The following is a 19,587-nucleotide window of genomic DNA, read 5'->3' as shown; positions in this document are numbered from 1 at the left end:
GCGTATCGTGGCTCACCATGAGCCGGCAGTCCATGGGAGGGTGCGTGGATCGAGCATCTGTTTCCCTTGGATTTCGCACGGTCCATGATGGATCGGCGCTATTTTCCACCTGATTTCTTGCGGTTCACAGGGTTTTTGTGTGGACCAGGCAATGCAGATGCGCAATCGGATGGCGGTTAGGGGCTTGCAGTCATCATTTGACGTTCCAGGGAGGTGTTTTAGTGATGTGAGGAATCCTTTCTCTGATCTGAACTCTGTTCGAGGTCTTTAAGAAGATCTGTGGCAACAGGAGAGTGGTAGCAGCAGTGATCAGCAAAATCCTATACGCAGCAGTATAAAGAGTGGTTCGACAGCAGCAGCCTAAGAAGCGTCGGCAAAGAGCAGAAGTACAGAGGATATCTCGAGCAGACTGTCAGACAGCGGTCATTTCAAAAATTCAGGAGATCTCTTAGAAAGAGTTTTTATGTGGGAGAGCTTCTTGTTGAGAGAGGAGATTGATGTACGAGGGTTGAGAATGTGATCTCCTCTTATAATTTTTTTTTTCATAGTAAAATTTGCATACCTCGTGGAGATAATTTTTTTATTGATCCACATATTTGATTGTGTTTCTTATTATTATTTTTTTTTTTTTAGTGCAACGAGTGGTATCGAATCCATATAATAAAAATGAAGTAGAATAGTTGGGCATTCAAAGCACCCGGCAGCTTTATAGAAGGCACTCAGGTGGCTGATTTTGTGGCAACAGTGGCCATTCAAGCAAGAGTATGCCAAAAAGAGGGACATACACTTCCACCTAAGCTTAGTTCTAACGTCGGATGCTTATCAGTCTAGGGCTTGAGTCTGAGTTTTTCCACTTGAACGTACCGGAGGGAAAAATAAGTTCTGATATGTTCAACTATTGAGGCATTTTGTTTGGAAGCAAACGGATCCTTAAAATCCTCCGGACTTCCGTATCGACCGAACTAATCCAGTGTCGGCGTGTCGCGGTTCATCTCGATGTCGGCGTTGCCACACGTGCGAGTCCCGCCCCGCGGCCGGATTCCATTCATAGACTCGTGTCCGGATTGCGGGGTTTTGTGGACCCGATCCGAAACCTCTTGCAACCCGAAGTCGTCACTCCTACTAAAGCCCTAATTGTTTTCCTTGCTGTCCCCTCTTTCGCGCTTCCCAGGCGGCGATAGCCCGCCTCCCTTCCGTCTGTGGAGGCCGAATTAGGGAGGCGACGGGCAGCTTTATTCATCCAGTAGCGATTTGCTTGCCGCGAGCATCTCAGTCTTCCAAGTAATTCGCCCTGCTTGCCGATTTTTCCTTCTTATAGGCTTTAATTCGCTCGCTAATACGTTCTTTTTTATCTTTGCAAATAGCTGAAAGAATCTCAGTTTTTCCTTATCAAAAAAAAAAGAGTCCAGTTTTTCTTGTATTCTTCTAATATTTGGAAATTTGGGAATTTCTTGTTCTTGTGGGCATAATTATTGGGTTTCGTGGGTTATTTTTGGGAAGAATTCTTGTTGCTAAACCTCTGCTCAAAAGCAGGAAGGATTGGAGAAACTCTAGCGAATTCGGGGGAGAGAATATGGGGGTGGAATTGATGAGTAACAACGACATGGCTATTTATGAGATGGAGGACGGCTACCTCAGCGATACCGAGGCGTTTTACTCTGTTATACAAGTCCTCGATGGTGTTCGGATGGTAAGAGGCTTTGAGAAACTTGAAAGCCATGAAATTGATCATCAGTCATGCCTTAATTGTTTTAATCATAGTGTATTGCACTTTGTTGCACTTACCGATTCTCTTCTGAGCCTATTGTGGAGAACTTTCTTTGATTTATGTGGAGAATAAGAGATATCATTCATAGGGAGTACGGAAACAAAAAAAATCAAAATATCAGTTTTGATCCTTTCCAAAGGAAGATGCTGAATGTCCGACTATGTGAATAATTCACCTTCAGGAACGAATTTCCAGCTACATTGCACATGAACATTAAAGATACAGCTTCTAGTCCTTGCAATCCTTTGTTTTCCAATTTCTTTTCCCATTAGAGAACACCCTCATAGCAAGCAGATGCAGCATATCTACGCCTGATTCATGTAGTTATGGAGAATGATTGCCTGATTTATGTCTTTTGCCAGCAATGATTCATCTGCATATACTGTTTACTAATAGTACTGATTGATGTAGTTGTGAATCCACATCATCGATATCATGGATCAATCATTTTTTGTGCAAGCAGATTACCTTCTGCTTGCTAGCAGCTTTATAATCATTGAATTGCATCTGTAAGGCACTTAATAAATGTGCGTGGATTTTTTTCCCCTTCAAGGCTCCAAATTTGATAGCCGAAAGTGACAGAGATCAGTATGCCAACCTGCTTAGCATTGTTGATCCAGGCAAGAGAATGGGTCCCGATGAGGAAGCCTTGCTAGTGGTAGGTCATTTATGTCTGGTAATTCTTTTCAGATTCATCTGAAGTTTGTTTGTTTTTGGTATCTGACTTTCTTCCCTGGTGATTTCCAGACAGCTTTGAAGGCACTTTCAGGAGCTGTCTCCAAGATAGACACCGTATTCCATGGCTCCCTATTGAATAACGTATGTCTTGGGTTGTCCAACTGTAGATCCTGTTTGTTTCACCCCCTTGTTATGAACCTGTAAATTCATAAAAGATGTTTTCCAGATATTGTCCATGTGCGTTTGGAACTATGGCTTGGATGCTAGAAATGCACTGTTAGAATTAATCACTACTTTGGTATGCACCTTGATGACATAGATTATTTTTCTATTGGTCTGATTGAATGTTCATTTATTTATTTATTTATTTTTGTTAATATCAGGCTGCTGTACCTGACAAGTTCCTCGATGGTTGTCTGCACATGCTTGTTAGCAATTTCCTGCCTCCTCGAAGGCTACGGGAATCGATTAGCCAGTCACGGTGGCTCACAAGAAAGAAAGAAGTTCATAGTCAGCTGCATTTGGCTTTGCATCATATTGCTGATTTGGTGCCTCTTGCTCCAATGAAACTGAAGGATGTCATTGATAAAAGAATGCCAAGATATACTGATCCCAAAGATGTAATTTTTGAAACTGTTGGAATTTCAACTTCTGCTCTTACTAAACCTTGATTAATATACTTAGGATTAATAAAATAGATTTTTTAGTACAATTTTTTTGTCTGAGTTAAAATAAAGTTTTAAAAGTAATATTAAGTTGGTCAAACTTAAATCTAGTTAGAGAGTTGTGAACTTGCAATAACATTAACTGAGGGTGCAGACTTCAGAAAGGTTGCAAATGTCCTGGTAATGGAACAAGTTTCTAGAGTTGCATTGACACTCCAGCAAGAATGTTCTCACTGCTAAAACTTGTATTAATGACTGTGTTTGTATTTGCAAGATGATTAAGGAATGAAAGTTGCACAAAACTTATCAATCAGAAACCATATGATGTCTGTGGAATATAGCCTAAGCGAAGAAAGTACTTATAAAAGGAAGCACTTAAATGCACAGAGTGTTCGATCTCTTTTGTACACATGAGATAAGTTAATACAATCAATCAGATGCACTAATCTGTCCATACATTTTTCAGATGCACATAAACATGTCATTCACAAGTCAATGCTCAATCCATGACATGACATTTCCCAATTTGGTTGGATGTAGCTGTATCAAAGGTCACCAAGGTGGCTAGGTTATAGATGCCTTCGACATCGTGTGAAATGCTGATTATTTGCTTATTATTTTTGTGGTTGGCACCTCCTATCGAGCTGCCTAGTTTGCTTGCATTTAGGTGCTTCTTATTCCTCTAATGTCTGGTTTGCTTGGCTGTGTGGCATGGACAGTTATTAGTACAAATAGTATTAGTCTGCTATATTTGGTGCATTTAAGTGTATTTAATTAAGATGTAATGTTTCCTCATTTAACCAAAGATGTTTGTCTATCTCAACACATGACTTTTCTTTGAAGTTATACCCTATTATTGAGTATTTTAGGATCAACACTGAATTTTGTTCATATACTGGTGCCACCAAGGTGCTATGAGTTTGGTTAATATTTTTTCGTAAATCATTGTTAGAAGAGCTTATGATATTGTGAATTACTGCCCTGCAGGTGATTGTAGTTTTTGTAGAATGCATGCTGGGACTGGAGAGCAATGAAATTGGAGAATTCCTTGGAAACATATTGCTCGCAAAGGTGGTGGATCTGCTTACAGACATAGATGTAAGTCATGATCTCATGGGTACATACATTAAAATGATTATCTTGAAATAAGTTATGGGTCTTACAAATTCTTCTTCAAGTGTTGCAGGTAAACATAAGCTGGGAAGACATTCTACAGGAAGACCATAACAAAGGCATATTTGATATGGAACTTGAAGAGTGGGAGGAAAATACAGATAACATTGCGAAAGATAGCATAAAGGTCTGCTTTATCATAAAAGAGCTTGCAGAATTTAGTCTACATTTTTTTTTTTTTTGGGGGTGGGGGGGATATACTCGTTATGTTAATTTGTTCTCTGAACTTTAAATATGTTTTGAGTTAACATATTCCATTTTCAGAACCTGGAAGAATCTAATAGAATTCTCAATGGCAATGTTTTTGCTGAGAAATTGGACAGTCTGATGGTGATTGTGTGTGAATATCTCAAATGTGTGCAGATGGTGGCCATTTGTTGAAGGTGAGTTTTACTGGGAATATTTCTTTTTTTCTTAAGTAAAAAGGATTATCATAGTATGCAGAAAAATATGCATGATCACCCCCCACACAAAACCCACCTCTCCCCCCACCCCCCCCCCCCCCCCCCCGGCCGTGCTCTATGTGCATGCCTTAGAAACAGGATCTGAGGTTATCAGAAGTTTCAAGAAAAAAAGTTCAAAGATATGGGCCTTTCTAGATCACAAGATGTAGATCTATGTAGATTGGGTACATAAATTAGACTTTATTGTTCTTATCAAAATGATACTAAAAAGGCTTGTATTAATTATAGCTTAAGGTTGGGAATGGAGGAAAAAAGACTAGTGACTAGACAAGCTTACTTTCTATTCAATATAATCACAATATTAAGAGGTAGAGAAATGTGTCTGTGTGTGTGACTGCATCTTGTCACATTCCTTTCATGGGTTAAAATTTAAATTGTGGTTGGGTCAGGCCAGGTCAGCTTTCTATATAGGCAGACTTGGACTTGGCACAAACCCAGTATGACCTGCAAGTATGTTGCTGTCCTGTATTGTATACTGCCAGCACTTTGATTTTACTTGATCCATAATGACCCAACAAAATGTATCTACTGCAGCTTTGTAAATGATAGGAATGCATCCAATTCTACACTAGTTAAATTGAAGTATTCTAAATTCTAATGATCATTTACAAAAAAAAAAAGGAATAAAGGTAGTCCTGGCAATTTTGTGCCCAATCACCTTCTAGCTGAGGGCACTGGAGAATGGTGATATGGAAATAAAGTGAGTCATTATCGAGTTTTTTTTAGGACTGCATTTTCCTGATGTGATTTGGATAATTCAATCTAGAATGTTCTAAGTGTCTTAAGCATTCTATCCAACTTTATGTGCGATGAGTAGATTGGACTTCTTTAGGGAAGATTTAGTGTCACAATCAACGATTTAATGGAAATCTTGGAATATGTGAAGGGGTACTAGGTGGGTTTGCCCCTTTTTAAATCTGATACATAGAAATTTGCTTCCTTAAGGTGCTGTTTGGTTTCTGCATATTTTTAACTTTGTTATTGGGATAAGTGGAATAAGTTCAGGTCAAGATTGAGGGATAAGTCTGAGTAACACTATTCAGCCATTTTGGTTAAACAGTATCGAGTCTGAGTAATACTATTCAACATTTGGGTTAGTGGGTCAAGAGCATTAAGTGAATTCAATTGCTATTGATGGTTGGTTCCAATATTTCTTATGGACATAGGCATCTCAAGTAATTTGGTCTTACAGTTCTCCATTATCTGCATATTATCTTACGCGCTCAATTTATCTGGGCTTTCAGTTTAATGATTATATTCAGCGGTCACAATTAGAAGGTTGTGTGTCAGCTTTTCCTAACTTTACTTCCTTTGACATGCTTTATTCTGGTGCTGAATTGGTTGTTCGGATGAATAAATCTAGATAATTGAAAAGTTCATGTCAACATGGGGGGATAAGTCCGAATAAAACTATTCAACCATTTGGGTTATTGGATCAAGAGGAATAAGTGAGTAAAAAGTAGCCTGAGTTTCTCTGAGTTCATGTTTCTGTAAACCTGCTTTATTCTGGTTTTGAATTGGTTGACCGGACAATATATCTAGATAAGTGACTTTTGTTCTGGTTTTGTTCCAGATTACATGCGGGTGAAACAGGCCTTCTGCAAGTTAGCAATAGCGTTGCCTTGATTTGGGCATGTTATTTATCCAAAACCAATTCAACTTTGAATTGGATGATTCTGTTTGAACTTTGACTTGAACTTGAACCATGTTAGAATGGTAGAGAGCGAAATTGGGTCAGTCTAAATCAGGTTGTCTAGTGGGAGAAAAATTGCCACCCTTGGAGAAAGTTCTTTTACTGTCTGTTTATAGTTCAAGCAGCCTGACACTTCGTTGTCTTGCTACTGAAAAATAAAGGGAAAAAAAAATGAATGGACCTGTCATAAAAATAACAAGCTGTTGCGAATAGCTGGTGTGAATGGTTTGCACATACATTCCCCACTCTTAGTACCACAAATTGGTAATTCTTGTTCATATCGGCATTTATGGATATGTTTTCTAGAGTCCTACTGTAGTGGTAGTAGTCAAATGTGAAATTAATGAGATGTTAAATTAGCCTACTTTGAAAGCACCATCTACTAAATACATGCCTTTGTTGCTCTCTGGTAATTATTCTTTTAATAAACTAGCACTAATTGGAAAGGAGATTGACTAATTTTCATTTTGTGTGCAATATGAAGTGGCAGTAATCAAGCTGCCTTCAAGCTCCTTGTTATATATTTTAGAAAGGAATTATGCTTAATTAGTTTTGATGGTAGAAGCCGTACATTATCTCATCTCATGCACTAGGGATATTAAAATCTTGCTTGCATAGGCATAGCCAACCCTTTTGTTTGTTTTCTTGCTGAAGAAAGTAACTGATCAGTGACCTGCTTTCTTGCTTCTGCTTGATGTGCTAAAGTAAATTATTTTTATACCTATTTTTCAACTCATGTATCCTTAACCTAATTTTTCTTTGATGAAATAGGTATTTGAAATGCTTATGGAGATCTTTCGGAGAACTGTGATGAATGCTTACAAGTCAAAGTTTGCTCAGGTTGTCACAATTTTACATACCATTTCCTTTTATAGATGATAGTATCTGTAAACCCTTTTACTTCCCCTGTTTCTACTGCAATTATGAGTTCTTACTTTTTCTATGATACAATTATTGGCTTGTCATCTGTTGTATCTACCTGATGCCACATATGGTTATTTCCCCTTATACTTTGACATGGTGGTTTCATGCAGTTTGTGATGTTCTATGCCTGTTCATTGGATCCTGAAATCTGTGGTCTGAAGTTTGCTGTTCTGCTGACAGATATTTTTGTTTCAAAAATAGAGAGTCCACTTTCCAGGTAATCAAGAATAACTGTAAGAATGTTACTTTGAGATATCAACATTGATTTTATATTTCTTATATATCCTCCTCTTAAATAAGTTGAATCGCCTCTATCTCTTTGATGGTGGATGTTACTGTTAATTACTGATCCATTAAAATGGCGTAAACTAGAGGTTGATTTACCTTTCTATTAGCTAAAATGAACAATTTTTTTTTCTTTTCTGTAGAACGACCACATCTATCTGATAATGACTTCCATAGGTTTGTACTTACTGTGATCAAGTTGGTCCTCGTAAGCTTTAACACCTAGTTTTTTATTTGATTCTGTTATCAGGCTTGTTAAGAGAAACTGGAGCAAGTTTGGAAGGTTTTATCTCAATGTAGTAACTTGAATTCTGCAAATTAATGAAAAAAATGTTTTTAAATACATGATGCTTTCAGGAATGAGCCTGTTCACTAAGTACTCTCAGGCTTCATCAAACATGCGGATGGGTTGCCAGTTCTTGGTCTCTATATGATTTCAACGTCGCCTTATAGGCAATTGTTCAAGGGCTCCTTGCCTCCAAAGGTGCCTGCCAAGGATTGCTTATTTGGACTCTGCAAGCATGCCTGTGCTTGTTACTGTCTATTTGTTCCTTGACCTTGTTTTACATGCATGTTTGCATTATTCTGTCTCTGTGCTTATGACTGTCTTCATTTTGAATGACAGAAGATCTAATACTATTTCATGAGCTTCTCATGCAAATCTATGTGGACCAATAAATTTTTTTTTGAGTTAATGCTTGCTTGCTGGATAACATTTGGCATTGCGTAGATTGTTGGGTTATCACTCTTACATGGATCTATCTATCAGCTTGCCCTACCAGTGTCAGATATGTATTAGCACGACTTTTTCTAAATGAATATGTTCACTCAGCATGTATTTAGAAATAAAACGTACAACTCTGTATCTGTCAGCTTCTTCTAGCTGCTTCTATGTGCATGTCAGTATATGCGTGCCCCACATAACAAGGAGTAAGACACTTAGAGTATCCCATTGATTCTTTTTTGCACATGTATTTCTGCAAGTGTGACATGCATCTGTATATGTGTAAGCCAATTGGCTGAAAATGGACACCTCAGTATATTATTAGAGCAAGCAGTCTTAGAAGTGGTGTACGTAGAATAGATATTTGAGCGTCAGAGAACTTGATATTGAAGTAAATGTATTTAGTTTTTTCTTACTCCTGTATTATTCAGAACTTAAGTTGCATGCACTGTTCACTTGCTTTGATAAGTGCGAATATCAGTGTATCTTAAAATCATTACTGATACATTTGGGTTCATATGTTACTTCTATCATATTATGATACCAAAAAAGTGCTGTACATGAAATTTTTTTTTTTTGTCTGTCAATGCAGAATGAGTGCTGTTTCATATCTTGCAAGTTATCTGTCCCGAGCTAAGTTTATTTCATCTTCCCTTGTTGCAAGTATACTTAAAAGGTCAGTAGGTATACTATTCATCCCCTGTTTTGCATCTTTTTCTGTTCATTCAATTTCATTTTTATCTTATTCATGATATCATATCTTCTATTCCTGATCAGATTAGTGGACTGGTGTTTTGAGTATTGCCAGCTGCACAGCATTCAGGAAAAAATAGTAAAGCCTGAAGCTCATCGAGTCTTTTATTCTGGGTGTCAGGTAAATTAAATATCTCATTAGATATTATCTGTAAATGTACAGCACTCTAGATGAGCTCAGGATCGTGCTTAGCTTGGAATTCATCTTATAGCTGCGGTAAAAACGAATTGGGGTTCTCATTGTTGATGATCTTGACATTTTGGAGTTGTAGGATGCCTGGTTGTGATATCTGATGAAACCTCATAAGTAGATGGGAGTAATAGCTGGTTACTGTGCTTGGGTAATATTCTGGTATTTGGGTTGGAGTTTACTCTCCAACGGCATCCATGTCTGAAGTAACACAATCCTTCAGAAAGGTGACATGCAATTTTTGAAGAATCATGGGATTTGCCCTCTGTGCCTGTTAAAACTCTACAACTTTTCCCAAGTTATTTACGAAATGGAATCCCTTGTGTTATATTTTCCACCATGTGTCATAGATACTACCATACTGATTCAAACAACACTCTTTCCTGGGTCTTGTGTTACAGTTCAAGGAAGTTTGTGTGCTCTCTTTGAGGCCATTTGTAACTGTTGGTTTTTCAACTTCTGTGTACAGAATTGAACATGACCCTTGGTTGTCAAAGCACAAAGATTTGTACTATATCCTATACAATAACTTGATTAAGGGTAGAGGCAGGGTTAAAATAGTGGCTGCTATTTTTCTAATGGCCATTGTAAATAGTTGTGTGGCACCTCCATGTGCCTCTCAGCAACATTATACATGCATGATGACCATTATAATGCCATTACATGACAATTATGAAGCATTGTTTGAAATTTTTTGCTGTTTCTAGAATTTAATACTAATTCTAATACTAAATAATGCTACTTTTTGAATAAATAAGATAGTCATTTCTTAGTAATTTTGCTGTGATGTATGTGTATTGTCTTATTGTCCTCGACTTCTGGAAATATGCCGATAGCTTTATGAATCTGGTTTATCTGTTTGCTGTCATGATCCTTGCTTCCTAGTCCTCCTAAAATCTTCTCCTGTTTGTTTTTCCTACATAGGCTGTGATGTATGTCCTCTGCTTTCGCATGAGGTCGATAATGGATGTTCCACATCTCAAATCGCTGCTTCTTCATATGCCTTTAAGTTCCATCATGTGTCATCCCTTGGATCCTCTTAAGGTGAGTGAAACTTTGGATCTATTAACTTGCTATTTAAGTCATCATTACTGTATATGCAGATACTTCTATAAAATTCACAAGTAATTGCTAGGAATACCATACTTCACTAAATATGTCGACATTGTGAATGCTCAAGGAATGAAGTTTCCGATAAAATAGACTAACTTAATGATACAGAGTCTGATGACATTGATAAGATTGCATAAATATTTTCTGGACCTACAGGGGCAGGGTTCAGAAAGTTTATTAAGAAAAAATTGCTGCAACCCTGCAAAATTTCCTGTAACAACATCATGCTTTAGTCTTTTATCTGAAGGTCATTCTGAATCCTTTTGCCTCTGTTCTGGTACAGGTGTGCTTGCCTTCCATAGTGCAGGAGTTCCTGAGGCAGGCAAAGGCTGCTAGATTGTTCAACAAGTCAGTGCCTTCCCTCTATGACACTTGCTCGAGTCTGAATTCTCGAAGGCTTTTGGGGGGATTGAGAGATTAGACATGTTCTTCCCATTTGATCCATATTTGCTAAAAGAATCTGACAGGTTTGTTGTTTCATCCTTCCCATTATTGGACAATGTGCAAATATCTTTGAAAAATAGTGGTTCCATGGTTTTGACAGAAATTATTTGTAATTACGTTGCAGAAAAGTATGCATGTTTTAACAATTGTAATTGATTATGATGCCCTTTTTACTGTAGTTTAATGAGTTTTAAGGTCCATGTTTGCCTTGATTTATTGTTTTTAGGGACTGCCACTATTTTGAACATCTCAAAAGAGTTACCGAACTTGCTTGCTTGAATGACTTCTCCACGTTTCTCACATTCAAATTGGCATTAAATAAATTTTTGATGGTTGAATAATTTGTTAGTAATTCAAGGTTTACAAGTTATTCTTCTTCTTTTTCTTCTTCAAAAGCTTCCCTGAATATACCAAACCAGCTGTTTGTATGTTTCTTCAACATATATGTTGATTCAACCATTACTTCTCTGTTTTGTAGGTTTATGCGACCGCATTTTGAGTTCTGGTCTATGGTTAAGACAACATATAGTAACTACAACAGTGAAGATGAATACGAGTATGAGGATCTTGATGCCCCCGATTTTGCAGACAAGGTGGGGAGCTCTGACGGTGAGGATGATCTTGAGTACTCAATGAATAAGATGTCAATAACTCCCAAGCCTGCCTTCCACTATCATATAGCTGCCGAGTCCCATGCGCCCTCTCGAATGCCTGCTCGAATCAGACCATCCGTAAGCCCTACCTGGTAGATCCATTTAATATTTTGTTTGATTAATTGTTCTTTTCAAGACAAAGAGTCGCCAAATGCTGGCAATCGGAAGCAGGCAGCTTAGCTGGTATCAGATGGTGGAGCTTGTACGCTATTTTGATATTGTAACCAAGTCCAATTCTTCTGCAATTTGTTGCAGTTAATTAGGTACTTGGCTTAACATGTAAAGTAGAAAGAAGTGATGTTGATGAAAAATACATTCTTCTGAAACGTATACCTTGTTCCATTTTATTTGTCTGTAACCACTCAGAATCAAGGACAAAGTTCTGCAAGTGAGAAAATGTTTCTAAGAGAAGCTCTGCAGGGAACTTCGGGTTGAGAACTGGGCGTATTAAAATGTTTCCTGAATGGAATTTAATATGGTTGTGAAATGGGGTATCGCCCGTCACCTACGTTCGGAGCATTTCGTTTGAAGTTTTCCCCCTAGATTTCCATGAGTGGTTAACTAAAAAATGCAACTCAAAGTCATCGTTAATTGTATTTCTCATTGCTCCCGCATTTGCATGGTGAATTGTGCCACGTAACGAGGCAGTGTCAATCCAGGAAGACGGCTGACTAACTTTTTTGAATGGTTTTATGAGGTACCGGAGCATTGCTTTGTAGGCTCTTGTTTACATGAAACCCGGAATCTGAGTGGATCCAGCCATCCTGACCAGAAAAAGCTCAAAGAAGTATGCTTGGTTTATGCAACGGTGCATTACCATGTGATAACAAAAAGAGAGGAAGTTGCAGTGGAATCGCAAGAATTATTTTCGAAAGTAAATGAAATAAAGAAAACAATGATGAACCTTCTGAGATAAAGAAAGCAAAGAAGCCTTACTGATTGCAGGTTCTCGACTTGTGCATAAAATAATTTATTCATACATTTGACAAAAGGAAAGGAAAAGGTGCTAAAGAAAGAGGAAAATAAAGAACCCGGGCCTATGCCAATGCGCTTGTCCCCGACCTATCCCTCTTTTCCCGGTCCTCAAAAGAATAGCGAAAGCATTGGTGGAAACACAATATACGCAGAGATGTTCCTTTGGACCAAGACATTTCTTTGAGTTTCACATACATGTCACGCTCCGAGGACCAGGGCATTTTTCGAGTTTTATTCATACATTTGACTGGAGGAAAGAGGAAAGGAAAACAAAGTGGGGGGGTGTGGGGGAGGGCCGGACCTATGCCCCGACCCTCGTCACCGATCATTGCCCTTTTTCTGGTACTCGGAAGAAGCGGCAAAACAATGGGGACAGAGCAGAGAGTGTTCCTCGGGACCAAGAAAAAATTTTCATATATATATATATATATCTGTGTGTGTGTGTCACAGTCTGACCAAAGAAGGTAGACAATATTTCCTGTTCCATTATTTTTTTTTTTAAGCAGGCACTAATCGCTTTTGGCATTTCTTTCTTCTACTTCTATTCCTTTTCATCACCAAGTCGATGCACGAGTTTGGTCCGCCCTCAGGATTTAATGATCGCCATCTACCAGAGCACTTTTCCGTGAGCGATATAAATGGCTTTAAAGAGAAGAAAGAGAAATCTAAATGAGCGCTTAACAGACTATTTGGTTTACAAATTTCACCAAAATAAATATATAAAAAATTTAAAATAAATAAATCGTATCAAAATAGATATTTGACTCTTTTTATAGAACTTACCTCGCTCGTTCGTAATTTAAATTCCGACAAAGGGATCGTTTGGATTCACTACAATCCCCATAAAAAAGAGCCCCTCTGTTTCATTCTTTCTTGGACCCCCTCAGGCCTCAGCTCAGCCTTTCAAAAGAGCTTCTTGATGGGGGAAAAAAAAAAAAAGTGCCTGAAAACATACTAGTCCTCCTCTTGCCCAAACTAACCAAATGGGTCTTGTGCTCCACCACACAAGGCTCTTCTTCTTCTTCGTCGTCGTCTTTGTATTCTGCCGGATATTAGTAGCAGCAGGCATCAGCAGCACAGCAGAGGAATGGAGGTCCGCCACAGCAACCTACAGCAAAGAAACTCAAAGCCCCACCATTGCCGGTATTTTCCCTTTCATGAGTCCCAATACTACGGCTACAGATATAGGTGCACTACTTTCCATCTCAATCCGAACAGAGAAACCAAACCAAATTCGTTTGCTTCAACATCTTCCATCAAATACTTCACCACATTAGTTATAAGGACTTTCACCAACCAATCAACATGCTTTTCTCTTACAACAACAAAAACAACCTAATCCTAGTTATATGATATGCTGCTCCTAGAAATACAACACCAATGAATCAAAAGAACAAACCCAAGCCAAACAACACCACTATGGGGATTCACCTCTTTTAAGTTCTTACTCTAGGAAATGGGAGTCACACCATCTCTTCTTCTCTTCTTCCTGGTTTTTTAACAAAAGTTACAGTTCCAAGTGTTTTTTTAATGCTTCACCTCTGGGTTGTCTCCATGTGTTGAAGGTGGTGCTTGTGGATATGGAGACCTGGACACATCCGGGTATGGGAAGAGCAGCGCTGGGCTGAGCAGTGCGTTGTTTGACAGGGGCAGTGCCTGCGGGGCGTGCTTCGAACTGAGGTGTGTGGATCATATCCTCTGGTGCCTCAAGGGAAGCCCTTCTGTTGTTGTGACCGCCACGGATTTCTGCGCTCCAAACTATGGGCTTCCAGACGACTATGGAGGGTGGTGTAATTACCCCAGAGAGCACTTTGAGATGTCCGAGGCTGCTTTCATTCAGATTGCAAAGAGAAATGCTGACATCATACCTGTTCAATTCAGGAGGTAAAGGATTTCGGACACACTTGTGTGCTGAAGAGTCTAAAAAATTCTTATCAAAGCTATCGAGATTGAAATGTTCTCTTCTTCATTAATTTATTTGTCTGAGCATTCACTTGGAATAATAGACAGAATTGCAGCTCTCTTTCGTTTAGGCTGCGTTTGGATTGACTCCATTTGAGATAACGTTTACTTGCATCACTTTATTGACTTCTTAAAATTTCAGAAGCAAGTTTTTTTCTTCAAGATTTTTCTATATGCATGTGCAATCGGAGGTGCCAACGAAAAGATTATTATCTGTCACAGTGGCAATTTTTTTTTTTTAATTTGTAATTTGGTATAAAGCTTTAAAATCGGATGATCGAATATTAAAACCATAAATTGCTGTTTCTTTTTCCTTCCACAACCGAAAGAGCACAAATTATCATGACATCTCCGTACTAAACTTGTACATCTTAATTTTTAGGAATTCACCAAATTAGTAAGTAGATGAATGGTCATTTAGGCAGGAAATTGCCGACGACCGCAAACTTGGCGGTCCTCCGCTTAATGTTTTTGTATTTGTTTAGCTCTTTTTTTCAAGTATCAATGAACTGTTTTTTTGCGGACATGAATGCTTGGTGCAGGGTGAACTGTGACAGATATGGTGGGATGAGGTTCACAGTTACTGGGTGCTCCTACTTCTATCAAGTCCTGATCACCAATGTGGGTTCAAATGGCGAGGTCATAGCCGTTAAAGTGAAAGGGTCAAGAACAGGATGGATTCCAATGGCAAGAAACTGGGGCCAGAATTGGCAGTGCAATGCGGACCTGCGAGGCCAGCCTTTGTCCTTCGAGGTGACCGACAGCAGCGGAAGAACAGTACATCATATAATGTTGCCTCCTTGAACTGGAGATTTGATCAGACATTTGAAGGAAAACAGTTCCTGAATTAGATGGAAAAAGATCAATGTCATCGTTCTTTCGCTTTGAAGGAAACATTGGAAGAAAAAGAAATCTACAATAACATTTCTGAATCATGAGCCATCATCGTATCGTGGGATCAAAGGAAATTCCTTTCTGGACCATGTGGAAATATTTTTACTCTATTGCAAAGATCTTGTCTGAAAGAAGATGGTGGAGTGGGATGATGAAGTTGGCAATTGAAAAAGGCTGAAAATCTGAAAAGAGATTATTTTGTAGTATGCATATGATGAAATGATCGCATGATGTAAGCATATGGAAGGAGAAAATGTCATGCCCTCAGAACCTCCTTTGGCTATATATTACTTTGTAATCATTCTTCATGCTTTCTATGGAAGCCGTTCGTGCAGCCATCACTTTTCTAAAGACAACTTAGTTATTGATGCTGCATTCGAATGAAAAATGATGCATGAGACATATGTATGTATGTGTGTATGTATTTATGCATGCATGAGTGAAGGAAGGAAGGAATGAACCAAAGATGAATTCATATTAAGCAGACGTTCAGTGGTCCCAGATATCCAGCTGTGTGGGTTTCAAAATCGTGTAAATGTCGACTGGCTCTTCAAAGGAACCCATGCTGTTAAATGGTCATAAAGGAGAACTTTTATGGTCTTGATTGCTTACTTTAACTCTGTAGCCAAATTTTTCAAAATTATCAAGTAACATAAAGATATAGCTTGAAACTTTATGTGAATACAACCCATGTATTAAGCTTAAACTGAATTTCTCCAAATACTGTGTTTTAGTATTTGTCTCCATTCTTCAGCTGTTGATTTCATTTGATCCTATCGAGTTTCAATCATGGTGGTAAATTTTAGTTACACGTGGACTGACGATTCAAGACATAAATTTTTGTTAGAGAAACAGAGTATTTGATGATGCAATAGTCGGTCAATCAATCTCTTGGTTCAAAATAAATATGACGTCTAACATGGCTTCTAAAGAATATAAAGATGTCTTCCTTTTTTTCTTTTTTCTTCTTTCTTTTTTTTTTTTTGATGAAGTGTGGAGGAAGTGCGAAACTTTCCTCATTCTTTATTAGAAGATAAAGATTACAGTTTATGATACAAAGAAAAGAAATTACAAAAGAAGTCACAGAAGGAAGAAGCTATGAGAACAAGGGAGAAAGCTTGTTGGAAGTGGCTTCGAGGCTATCTAAAGGCCTAACCGGACATAAGTTGCTCCACATGGAGGAGTGCAAAGCATATGGAGGACAGAGGAAGGTGAGGCCTTTCATTTCAGAAAAATTCCAGCATTCTTTTCATGCCAAATGTGCCACATGAGCATCGTGGACAGCTGATCCCAAGACTTCTCAATGCGTGCATGCACCTTCCAAGGCCTCCGGGAAGTCCAAAAGGAAAGAAGATTAGGAGGCATGCCCCAGAGGTTAAGGCCATGAGACAACAGGTGCCCACACTGCTTGAGTGAAAGGACATTTGATGAATGGTGGGAGACAATCTCTGATCGCATGCCACATAGAGAAGAATCAGAAACTAATTCTCCATCCTTTCCTGGATAAGATTTCATCTGTGTGAAGTTTGTTCTTCAAAACCAGTCACATCAAAACTATAAAACTTCCCAACACTTTCCAAGCCCGCTTGGCTAAAAGTTCAAGTTTATGAGATTTTTTATTCGTAATCTGCCTTCCTTTTTATCTCTCTACACACCATGTCCCAATTCACCAAACCTATTGATATTCTCTTCACCCTTCCGAAGACGAGCTGTTTATATCTCATCAATCTTATTCAACACCCATTTGGGGAGATTGTCATGTGACAAGAAAGAATAATGGCTGAAAGCACAGCATTTATTAGGCATATGCGCAGTTTGCCCTTTCATGAAGCAAGTCTCTTGCTGACCTTTTCAATTTGAGGCATCCAACACTGCTTCAGAAATTTCTTGTTATAGAGCAACAGTCCAAAGTAGATGAATACTAAGCTCTCTTTTTTTTTAATTCATCGTAGCAGCAAAAGCTGAAGATAATCGAGTTTTAGTGAAAGCTGACTTTGACCCGTTGCTTCCTCAAAAGCAAATCGAAGAGGCTTGATCAGAATAAGACTCCTTTTTCATGCACAAAATAGAAGAAAATTATCGGAAATGTGCAAGCTCTTAATATTTTGAAAACAAGGAATGTCACCAATACCTTTAATGAGCCCTACTGAACCAACCTATTTAAGCAATATAAAGAGGAAATCAATAACCAAAAAAAAAAAAGAGAATGAATCTGGTACAGCTGCCTGGAGACCATTAAAAATCAAGGCCACCAAAGCTAAAGAGATAAGAGAATGAATCCAACCGCACCACTTTTATAGGAATCCGGCAACCTCATATCAAGGAGAATAAGAAATCCCGGCACACATCATCAAAGACTTTTTGTCTAGCTCGCAGAGAATGCAAGGGCAACTAGTTCTATTATAATACGCCTATATCTCATGAGCACATAAAAATTTTTCAATAATAGCTCTTCCCTTGATAAAAGGACTCCTCCTGATCTGAGTATTCCATGCCATTATCAACAAGTGATGCAATAAAGTTGCTTCTTTCCAACGGGATGCCATCGTGTGGGGAAAAAAAGCTATGTTCCTGTCTCCTTTAATCAACCAAGTAATTTTTGGCCTCCGACTCTAATCAAGTTACTTCTTTTCAATCAGTAGCTTAAGGCAGGAAAATGGATCTCCGAGCAACAGAACCTAGTAATCGTGCATATGGTGAAGTTTCTTTACTAAAATTAGTGAAAAAGCTGGGTTAAACATAACAATGGAGCCTAGAATGGAGTCAGCACCCTATAGGAGGAAGCAAATTTCGTTGAATCTTCTAGCGCGTTAGTCCTCGTTAGTCAAAGTTTTGCCAAGGCTACCGTCCAAGGGGAGACAATTTTACCTCACAAATCTTGAGAATTTTTCCTCAAGACTATAGGTAGTCCAATATCTAAAATCCGCATTTAGGGTTAGCATCACTAGATGGAGAGTCCATGTTAACTACCTAAGGCTCTGATCCAATAATTTTTTATTTTTTTTGATATAAATGGACGATCACATCATTCTAATTTGAATACAAATCAAAAAATTAAAAAATAAAATATCATGCAAGACCCGCAACAAATGAAGTCCTAACATCAAGTCCAATTTCTGATGTGCTCACCAATAAAGGATGCAACCCAATCTGTTGTGCTGTTCGTCTCCCAGAAAATATGCCGAATAGACATCGCGATAGAAAGATGAAGAAAACTTCATATATCATGGAGGAGCAAATGAGCCTCGAGCTGCTTCACCTCATTCCTGATCCAGCTGATGACTATGGTGGAATCATCCTCAATGAAAATTCTCTCCACCTACAATCTTGTCTGATGCAGATAATACCCATCCAAGTGGCACGAAACTTCGCTCCTGAAATAAAAGGCTCAAAAAGATGTGAGCCCTCCGTAGCTAGGAGTCTGGCATCCAAACCCCGAATGACATAGCCGGCACCATCCCTATTGTTCCTGACACTGCATCAAAATTAACCTTGACAAACTCCGAATGAGGGGACTCTCAAAAAAATAAAAAGAACTTTCCGGATCACTACAGACATAGCATGGAAGTCTCAAAAATTCAGGGCATCAAGGGCATGGCCAATAGCGTCGAAACGGATGTACTCTGTAACTAAGCAAAAGGCTCTCTCAACACCAGATGCACAGGCACAATCTCAGCTAAGGCTATTCCTGGAAAACTAGATCTGATAGGTAATAAGCACTATCCTACCTCCCGAGTGCAAGTCAAATGCTCGACTGTACTTCGACAGATCGTATCTAAGAAGAGATTCGATGCAAAGCCACTAATTGCCCCCCAAGACTAATCATCCACCATCCTTCAAATCAACTTTATCCTCAAACAATGAAGAAGGGCATGTTCTATCGATTTATACTTCAACCCACAGATCAAACAAATAATCGAAAGCTCCATATCTCTGTCCTTGAGAAGTGTACATGTCGAAAGCCAATCACACTCCCATCCTTCAGCAATGTCTAGTTTGGCATCAAGTGACCAAAATCCTTTGATGGTACTGAACTGTTAGGTTGCATTGCATCCCGAGCTTGCTCATCATGGCTCGACCAAAAGGGCCACTCTGATGGTCAGCAAGGCTTCGATCATCCCCTTTCCGATAAAATATGGAGTTTCATGCTAGACCAGCTTGGTGGCCGACAGCTTGCAACTCTGAAGTTCGTCTGACAATATTATGAGTTTTATGAGGCTCATTTCATG

At 38.7% G+C, this 19,587-nt stretch overlaps 2 protein-coding genes across 2 annotated transcripts; both read left to right on the top strand.

Moving 5' to 3' along the window:
* Positions 1-1,138: 1,138 nt before the first annotated feature.
* Positions 1,139-11,857, top strand: LOC105039442 (uncharacterized). Its single transcript, XM_010915583.4, is given in 18 exon segments — positions 1,139-1,281; positions 1,531-1,690; positions 2,322-2,426; positions 2,516-2,587; positions 2,673-2,744; positions 2,830-3,066; positions 4,099-4,209; positions 4,298-4,411; positions 4,549-4,636; positions 4,639-4,667; positions 7,213-7,281; positions 7,476-7,582; positions 8,967-9,050; positions 9,152-9,248; positions 10,242-10,361; positions 10,714-10,798; positions 10,801-10,897; positions 11,353-11,857. Coding segments are annotated over 17 exon segments (1,875 nt in total). The 5' UTR covers positions 1,139-1,281; positions 1,531-1,573; the 3' UTR covers positions 11,624-11,857.
* Positions 11,858-13,128: 1,271 nt separating this feature from the next.
* On the top strand, positions 13,129-15,994 carry LOC105039441 (expansin-A16). The gene is given in 4 exon segments (XM_010915581.4): positions 13,129-13,645; positions 14,068-14,386; positions 15,007-15,242; positions 15,245-15,994. Coding segments are annotated over 4 exon segments (786 nt in total). The 5' UTR covers positions 13,129-13,485; the 3' UTR covers positions 15,316-15,994.
* Positions 15,995-19,587: the final 3,593 nt, after the last annotated feature.

Source organism: Elaeis guineensis, chromosome 1 (genome assembly GCF_000442705.2).
Source record: "Elaeis guineensis isolate ETL-2024a chromosome 1, EG11, whole genome shotgun sequence".
Classification (NCBI taxonomy): domain Eukaryota; kingdom Viridiplantae; phylum Streptophyta; class Magnoliopsida; order Arecales; family Arecaceae; genus Elaeis; species Elaeis guineensis.
This window is presented reverse-complemented; position numbering and strand designations above follow the sequence as displayed.